This window comes from Cyrtonyx montezumae, unplaced genomic scaffold (genome assembly GCF_038088225.1).
Source record: "Cyrtonyx montezumae isolate F1298 unplaced genomic scaffold, pur_monq_1.0 scaffold_16, whole genome shotgun sequence".
Lineage (NCBI taxonomy): Eukaryota > Metazoa > Chordata > Aves > Galliformes > Odontophoridae > Cyrtonyx > Cyrtonyx montezumae.
Genome location: NW_027071892.1, coordinates 10,077,784 through 10,087,241, shown reverse-complemented (window position 1 = coordinate 10,087,241; position 9,458 = coordinate 10,077,784). Strand labels below are relative to the sequence as shown.

Genomic DNA, 9,458 nt, shown 5'->3' with positions numbered 1-9,458 from the left:
AATAATCTGCTTTACTTGCACGACAGGCTGATATTTACTGCTGGTGCTGAGGCCCAGCCATGTCCCCTTGGGATGCTAAAGGCCACCAAAGGTTGGAAGGAACAGCTGAGATGCCCTCTTCTTTTGTCTCACTGCCCTGCATTCTATCACATACAAATAAATTTCCTTGCAGGGATGGTTTGACCTGTGTGGGTGACAGCCATGGCAGAAAGCAATTTCTAACGAGATTAAATAGCTTCTGCCTACATTAAAACAAACCTGTAATTTGTTTTCATCCTTTCATAGCAGAAGATCCTTCACTCTACAGTGCAAGTGTTTTGGGTCAGCTGTGAGGCAGGAGTCAGATCTGCACAGTGCTCCTTGTTCCCCCATCCTGCTGTATGGTCTCACATCAGTCACTATGGTCTCTGTTCATCTGTTGAGCTCTCAAGGACCATAAGGCTCAGTGACTTTGATGCCTGGGTAGGACAGAGATTCCTATATTGACACTATCCAACTAAACTCCATCACATCTGTGAGATAAGCCTTGGCTGTATCTTTTTGTATGCAGTGCCAGAAGGTGCTTGAAGAAGCTGTGCAATGGGAAGTTGGAGGGGGGGTTGAAGTTGTTTTAATTTCTGAAAATACAGAATTAAATTCACGTCCATACTTACATTCAGAACCAATAAATATACACAACAGCTTGCCAGCACTTCACAATCATTTTGACTTACATAATAAAGTGGTTACATTACATTTTATATGCAATTTGGTTTAGAATGTGAAAGTATTATGAACATCTTGAATCCTTTCAACACTTTTCTCTTACTTTTTTTTATTATTCTTTCTTACTATCGGAAAGACTCCCAAATACTTTGAGACTTACATGAATTAATAACAGTAAAACAATGCAAATGAACTTCACAGCACTCTAAAACAATGGATTTTACATAATTTCAAGATCAGTGCTGTGACCTTATTTGCACGGAACTTCTATTGAGAAATGGTGCTTTTTATTTTAAGATATTCCCTTGAAGACTTTCAAAGGTATTTTCACAGGAATTATTTGAGCTGTTTTCTGTTTTGAGCTGACCCCAGCCATAAGCTCAGCTTCACAAAGTAGTTAGAACAGGTTTTGTGTTGTTCTGGATTACTGGAGAAGGACAAACCTGGCCATGGGTACCAGTAGATCGGTTCGAGTACAGGAAACGGTTACACACATCTGACTGCCTAGTTAAAACACCACAAAAACTTCACACAGCTCAGTACAACCCAGAGTACTTTTAGCTGTGAAAGAGAAGGGAGTGAAAAGAAGACTATGTACATTCAGTGGAGCTGGTGGGCCTCCAGATTTTAGCTGTGATTTCATGCCTCCCTTAAGTCTCAAGTTCTCCAGGTCTACAAGTGCTTGGCAGTCCCAAACCACACCCTCACACCTTGCTAGTCTGCATGTGTCCATTGAATTCAATATTCCTCTGGGTTAACATTGATTCCTGCAAGCGACTGCTGTTCTCTTGCCTGTGTTCAATGGGGTCACCATCCTCTATGCCGTTGCCCTTTCGGAGGCAAAGGACTTTCTGAAAACTCTGCTTGAAGTTGTCAGAAAGAAATCCATAAAGTATAGGGTTGGCACAGCTGTTCGCATAGGACAGGACCACCACAAAGAAATACACCCCCACCAGCACAGGGTCTTCTGGCAGTATAAATATCAAATTGACAATGTTCATCATGTAAAATGGGAGCCAGCAGAAGACAAAGACGACCACAATGATAACCACCATCCTGGTCACCTTCCTCTCTGATCTCCTGCGCCTTGTGGACCCAACGCGAATCCCTGAAGATTTGACTTTAATCACAATCAGCAAGTAGCACAGACAGATCACCAACAAAGGACCAAAGAACCCAAGGACTGATGTGTAAATGATGAACGCTGCCGACCAGATGTTGACAGGCTCCGGCCAGTTCATGTTGCAGGTATGAAAGTCTTCCTGCACATCCGAAAAGATGAAGACTGGAAGCACCACCAAGAATGAGAACGTCCAGACAGTCATACTGATGAGTTTGGCCACCCTAGGACGTCTCCACTTGGTTGATTTAATGGGATGAACTACTGCCAGGTAGCGGTCCATGCTCATCACAGTCAAACAGAAAATACTTGTGAATTGGTTAATACCATCTACAGTCATAACCAGCCTGCACAGAAAGGAGCCAAAAGGCCAGTAGGAAATGGCATTCTGGGTGGCTAGGAAGGGCAGGCCCAGCATGAAGAGTACATCAGCCACAGCTAAATTCAAGATGTAAATGTTGGTGACGGTTTTCATCTTGGCATAACGCAGAACCACATAAATGACCAATGTGTTGCCACTGAGTCCGACTGCACAGACAAGGATGTAAAAGATGGGAATTAAGACTTTGTGGATGTATTTGAATGGGAGCTGCTCTGAGAGTGTCCCATTCTCTGTCGTATTTGTCAGCAGTGAGGAGTTCAAATCACTGGAACTCGAGTCCACGTTAAATGTGTTGGAAAAGTATAAAGGATCCATAACTCTTATTCCCCAGTTTTTCTTTTAAGGCTAAGAAAGATTAGACTTCATGGGCATCTTGTTCCTAAAAAGAGAAAGGAAAATTAAAAGAAAAAAAAAAGGAGAAGAGAGAGAGAAAGAAAAGTGAATTCAAAGATTTACACATAATTTTAGTTTCCTTCTTGTAGTCAGAATTTTGTTTGAATTATACATTCAGCATGTGTGATAAGAGCAAGGCCTGAACCAAGGAATCCCATAATGAGAGAGCCCAAGTGATCATACACAGTTGATGGTTTCTGTTTAATTTTAAGGAGCTGCAGGCAATAACACAGCAAGCATCCCACTGGGAAATGCATGGGAGAAGAGAGAGCGTGATGGCCATCACAATTTACAATCAGAGATAGCAGCTTTCCTGCAGTGAACTTGGACAAAAACATACAAACCCCAAACCTACCTCCCCTCTTAGTTTTCTGTCTACAAACTGATCTAGAAAACAATTTCAAAAGTAATTTTAGACCATTTCCAGTTCTAGCATCAAAAGCTTTAAAGTTCAACTTGGTGTTGTGCTTCTGCTCTTGCTTTGGCTGAAGTGCCTGGAAAGACTCAGGACCAACAGCCCCATCTCACTCCTGCACAGCTCTGGGGGCTTTCACAACCCAGAGCCAAAGATAGTTCCTGGCTTTTTGCATCTGAAGCACTGCTGCAATGTTTCACAGGTCTCCCTGTTTACATAGAAACAGTCTCAGTTGATATATTCAAATGCCACTTGCTGCCTGGCAGAGCCAATTGAAAGCCTCCAGAGCACACGGCAGCTGTGTAGGTGGGGAGACAAAACCCTCCATAACAACTGACAAAACCCTATACAAAAAAAAATAAATAATAAAAAAAATAAAAATCAATGAACGTCCAAATGGAAGGCACCACTTCTGGGAACTCTTCTTTATCAGGTCAGGCCACGCATGCACAGATGTGAATACTCTCCAAAGGAAAGGAACAAACTGTTTCTTTTCCATCTCTCAAGATTTTGCTTCCGTTAATGTATCCGAATCCCTCTCCTCTCACCCAGAAATGTGCTTTTTAATATCAGGAACTTTCTTCTACATAGGGTCCAAAATGCAGTGGGCAGCCTCTGAAAGCACGGAGAGCTGAGCTGATTTGATGAAGGCATATGCTTTTTGTCAGACAGTCTGAAAAGGCTTGAAATTTTCTCAAGCTTTGTTTGTGTCATGCTTGATTCACAAGGATATTTATTAGTTCTTTGTCTGAGCACAGTCTAAGTAGGTATTTATAAACCTTTCTGCTGTAAAAGGTTCAAAGCTTCTTGCTATAAAAGTAAAGCATAAAAGACACAAGAGTGGTATAAAATTCAGAACCTAGCCCAGGATCTCTCCCAAGTTTGGGCAGCACACAGAAGTTAAGGTGCTCAAGAAGGATGTGCCCAGCAACTTCTGCCCCCATTTGCCTGATGGTTGGGTGTCCATAATAACCCAGGGGCCTGAATCTGACACCAAGATTAGGCCAGAAACACGCAGGCCATTTGCAAGCACACTTTCAAGCAAAAGCAATATTCAGCATCATGTAAACTTGCAAAAGTCTTATCTCTGAGAGGAATGCAAATACCTCCACGGGCTGGTTACTGTGCTTTCTCTTTGGGTGAGAAAAACCACAGTGGATGATAGCAGAAGTACCCCCAGCTACCAGTAGTGATCATAAATACACTGTTCTGATTTGGAAATGCGCAGATGGGGAGTAGGTGTCTCACATGTAACTCTGTGGCTGGGAGGAGATGTACCAGAGAAATCAGAAATCCAGGGCGGCAGGGACAGTAAAGCTGAGAGCTGCCAAAGTGCAAACAAATGCTGGCTTGGAGATGGAGATGAGAAACAGGGAGGGAAGACCTGCAGGTTCTGAATAAGCTGTCATGGCATCTAGGGTCTCAATGCTGTAGCTACAGATACTGTGAAAGGGTCACTGCAGTCCTGATAGCACACTGCTATTCACTGCTCCTCTGTGCCAAAAAGCAAAATTTTTGTTCTAAGACTACAGAAGTAGTGGGGCAGTAGAGAACTGTGCTCTCCTTCAGCAGGGGAAACACTGAACAGTTGGGTTGGAAGGGACCTTAAAGACCACCTAGTTCCAACAGAGTCAGGATTGGGAAAGTGAGGAACATGAAATATGCAGCTCTCATCCCAGCACTTGTAAAAATGAGGGTGGGTGTTTCTTCTCACATTGCTTCCTCTTTCCCCACATTACATATCACTGAAATAGTTGACTACTGAAGTTGCACAGCATCTTCTTCAAGCCTGATCCACCTTCCACCACATTTAGCATTCAAGTTCTGAGGGAGGCAGCAACGGAGAGGAGTTCGCAATGAAGAGTGTGGATGCCCTCAAATTCCTACTCGCCCTGAAGATAACCTACTGCACAGCATTCCTGCTTGTCAGGAATTTCAGGCTCTTCCAACTGCTGGCAGGCCATATCACATAAAGGATCTTCTGGAGGGATCTTCATGCATATCCCATAGAGGGGTCAGCTCTTCCAGTCTCCAGCAGCAGCTGTGATGGTCTCCCTGTTACTTTGGTATCTGGGGGTTCTGCTCTTCATTTACTGTGAACATTAACTAAGTCAGTTATACCATTATGCCATTCAACACAGCTATTGATATCCTGGGATTCATTAGAGCATGACAACAACAACGTGGGTGATATTTCCCCTGCCTGATAGCTTGCCCCTCCAACAGCACAATTTTGTCTCAACTGATATTGCCACTACAGCAGTTAATAACCATGAACCTCAGCACAGGATGACTAAATGTAATTAAGAGATGCTGAATGATATGCTGTTTTGCTATTCTTTATTAATGGATTAATAAAAAACACCTCTAGGGGACATCATCTCACCCAGAATTTTTTTTTTTCCCCTTTAGTGTTTGATTTCCAAGATATACTACTGGAAGACTTCACAGAATCACAGAAAAGATTTGTAAGTAGACTTCATAAATGATGTGCTTTTTGCTTAAAATATGTGAACCAAAGAGGAGAACGGAGAGTAAATGCTGCTATAATTCAACTTCTGCTTCTGCAGAACAGTACCCTGAAAATAACCAGGCATCCACTTCAGCTGAACAAGTCTGACTGCCTGTTTCCATGCCCAGGAAAAGTGAGAGAGAAGAAATAGCAGAGATGTTATGGTACAGACCATGCCAACTTGGAAAAAAAAAACAAAAAAACAACTATTTGCCTTTGTGAAAACCTCTCTGTTCTAAACAAATATGCTTTTGCCAGGCACAAGAGCAGGTCTCCATCTAATAGCATCTAGCAGCCTATTAGTGACTGAAGTATCATCATAACAAGAGGAAGAACAAACCTGAGTGTCCAAGTGGATCAAGGCTGAAATTCCTCCCAGCTGTGGTTTCAATAGCAAAGCAAAATAATGCTATGAGGTGTGCTGCATCTAAGTCAGAGCTGGGTATAGCCAGGATCAAGAAGGAATTACACAAAGAAATCTAATTTGGTGAGTCAAGATTTGATCTTGCTGCCTATTTACCACTGGAATCATAACTCTCTTATTCAGCATCAAATATAATTGCTGTGAAGATAATTACAACAACAGAAAGGCAGATGACTGCTTTCAGGTTCAGAATAACCAACTGCAATAGACAAAATGGTAATTCAGACAGATCTGCTTTTAAAACAGATGGCCTTGGTAGTAGTTAGAAGAAACAATTGGGTAAGTATCTAAGAAGTATCTATCCAAGAAGTATCTGATAGTCATGTTTTTCCCCCGTCCCATAGAGTTGGCTGTATTGAGTTAATAGAGCTCCTTGGTGTAATAAAGAGGAAAAAACCACTACTGCTCCTTGGTACTCTGCAATTTGGGGGATGAATGTTCATCATCCACTTCCTCGGATGCAGCCAATAGAGCCCCAGGCTCTGCACTTGCAGGAGTGCAGCAGGCAGAGCCCAGGCAGTGAGCTGTGGGTGCATGGACAAGGGGAGGCAACCCTGAAGAGCAGCTCCAAAATCACCCTGCCATCAGGGGTGGGTTGGGATGGAATACAGCACTGCGCCAAGACCTTCCTCAACTTCTTGCAGCTATAATAATAGTCCTGCACAAAGCCAGCATCCCTAAAAAAGGCATATCAATCTCATCATTTCGCACACAATACTATTGGGTTGCCCTGTCTCCCCCCACCAGATTCTACCACGTTCAGTTCAGACAGGAACATCTCCCTTGTTAAGTTCTACTGCTTGGTATTTCTCAGATGTGTATTTCACTCAAAAAAAAAAAAAGATGATTGATTTTTCTCTACAGAAGATATATCAAAACAACTTTCTTGCACTAAATTGGTTTTCTGTTTTGACTAGCTGTATAGGTACTAAGCAGAGATAAACTGAAGTCAAAATTGAATAATGTCTTGCCACTTTTAGTACTATCAATTTCTCTAGGAACTATATTTTCAAGTCAGCACCACTTCACCACTCTCCTCAGCCCAGCCCAGCATTTCCTACAGCACTCTGTGGTTATCCTACCCGATAACTTGATTCCATAAAGCAATTTTGCTTTTGCCAAGTACTCTTTCCCCCAAACAAATCAAATTTCAGTCTCTGTTATGCTCAGAGATTACTCACTTTTGGCTGAGGGGGTCCGACACAGGAGCAGTTGTGAAGTCACATGCTGCTGATGAGGATCAGTTATTTAAGCAACTGGAGTCAGAGTAAGGCATGCAGCCCGACACCTCCGTGTTCACACTTGGGCAGGTGTGTTTGGGGCTAAACTCCCACTGCTGTTCAAATCTCAGAGCAAACAGATTTCTACCAAATATTTTTCTTCCCTGCAATCTACTGAAACTGTAGTGATTTCAGAATCAAAGGCAGTTCAATTAAGGAGTAATTAACCACAGGCTGTACCTGCTCCCAGGCTGAGGGAGAGTTGAAAAGAGCAGAGATGCCTTCAGTGCAAGAACAGCTTATGGGAGGGCAGCCTGAGGACCACCTGTCCCAGCAGCAGTCCCATGCTGGGTGTGACATCTCTGCTTCTATGCTCCCCATGCCAGCAGTGCAGCTCTGCTCCAGCTGCCAAGCCCTGGCCAGAGTCCCCCGGGAGCTGAAGTTTCCAACACAAGCACCAACATGCTGATTCCAGCACCCTAAGTACTGGCATGACCTGCATGCATCCTCCCTGCCCTGTATCACTGAAAACCTCTGGTTTATCTTTACAAGTGTGCAAGGTCAAAACACCTGAGCTGGGAGTGTTCTTTCCCTGCTCTTCAGTGCAAAGGTCTGGGCACAGTGGGAACAAGCTGTACCTGTGAGTACAGATGCTGGGAGCTGCTGTCAGACACCAAGGCACTGGGATGCAGCATTGCTCCCAGCTCTGACTGATGGTGACTCCCAGGACTCTGCTCTGACCTTGATTGTCAGCCTCGCTGACCATCCCGGAGCACTCCCGACCCCCTGCCATTCCTTCTGTTTTATCGTTAAGGAGCATCACACATTCGGCAATAGCTCCCCACAGCTTTCTGTGCCCCATCCCTCATCGTGCTGGGCTGAGAGAACTCAGGGCTATGCAGCTTTATGGGTCACAGTGGGGCTCAAGCAGCGCCGGGTAGGCGGTATGTCGGGCTGTCCCTGAACATCCCGACCGCCGGTGCCTTTCAAGCAGCCGCTTTAAAGCATCGCTGAGGGCTGTCCTGCTTCAAACACTGCATCTCTCCATCCCTCCAACCGGGATGAGGCCGCTCTTCTCTCCAGCCGCAAAAGCCCCGTACGGAGGTCAGACTCGGGATGGCTGCTTGCTTCGGATGAAGCTGCAAATGAGACCGAGCGCTTCTTTCATCCCAGAGAGCCCAAAATGCGAGGTGCGCTTTGCAAAGCCCCCCTCCCGTCCTGTCCCCATCCCTCCCCGCCTCTCCCATCCCTTTCGGCTCCCGCAGCCCCGCTCGCTGCCCCCTTACTCCCCCGATACCGATTACCTGCAGCTGCACGGAGTGCTGTCCGCCGGGTGCGGAGCCGCTCCGCTCCCCCCGGGGCTGCCGCGTTGCTCCGGTCGCAGCCGCCCGGGCCGCTCCCCGTGCAGGGAGAGCACCCCGAGCTCCGCCGCTTCCCCCCCAGCGACGGGCGGGGACCGCGGCCGCTCCCCCGGGGAGGAGGGACGGGGGCTCTCGGACGGGGCTCGAAGGAGGGAGGGAACGATGCGGCGGCAGGGGAGGGTACCACAGCCCGGGAGAAGACAGCCTGGGGCCGCCCCCGCTGCAGAAAGTTGGCCTGGAGGTGGGGAGCCGTCGGGATGCTCCGCTCTCTCCCCGCGTACCCGCGCCTCCTCCCTAAGCTCAGAGACGCCTTTACCTGGCTGTGTCTCCCCCGCTGCTCCATCCCGCGGTCCCCGAGAGGCTGCAGCCCGCCTGCACGGGTGCGGGCTCCGCGCTTCGCGGGGGGAGCTGGGAGGGGCTGGCAGCACCCACGCCGTGCCGGCGGAGAAGGGGCATCGAAGGAGCGCTGCATTTCCTCCTCCGGCTGAGCTCTCTCGCAGCTCCGAGAAGTGCTTTTAAAGACTCCCGCAGGCTCATTTGGAAAGAGCCCCCTCCCAGCGCAGTGCACTCCTGGGAGTCCTGGGAGCCCCCTCCTCTGAGCGCACCGCACTTGGCCGTGCGGGCTCCTTGGGCAGCAATAGAGACGGGAGCGTCCGTCACATTCGTCACCTTTGTTTTAGACCCCTGAGCACGGAGCGTGGGGCAGGCTGAGCGACGGAGCGGAGCGCAGCACCCTGCAGGAGCCGCAATCCTACGCGGGGGGGTTGGAATCTCGCATTGCCAGCTAGCAGTAAGATGCAGGGCTTGGTACGCTGTCCGGCTAAACTTGGTGTTTGCTTTACTCCCTAACTCCCACTGACTTTCACTGGGATTCTACTGAGGTATTTTGCTCTTTGAACGCAACAAGTGAATGCAAGTCGTATCCC

General features: G+C 46.9%; 1 protein-coding gene across 1 annotated transcript; it reads right to left on the bottom strand.

Moving 5' to 3' along the window:
• Positions 1 to 604: 604 nt before the first annotated feature.
• On the bottom strand, positions 605 to 8,881 carry SSTR5 (somatostatin receptor 5). Its single transcript, XM_065733049.1, has 2 exons — positions 8,849 to 8,881; positions 605 to 2,586 (listed from the first exon to the last, which is right to left on the bottom strand). The coding sequence occupies exon 2, from the start codon at positions 2,520 to 2,522 to the stop codon at positions 1,410 to 1,412; it is 1,113 nt and encodes a 370-aa protein (XP_065589121.1). The 5' UTR covers positions 2,523 to 2,586; positions 8,849 to 8,881; the 3' UTR covers positions 605 to 1,409.
• Positions 8,882 to 9,458: the final 577 nt, after the last annotated feature.

Excerpts from the sequence above, each read along its gene's own strand:
- SSTR5 (XM_065733049.1), bottom strand. The coding sequence starts at position 2,522 with ATGGATCCTTTATACTTTTCCAACACATTTAACGTGGACTCGAGTTCC.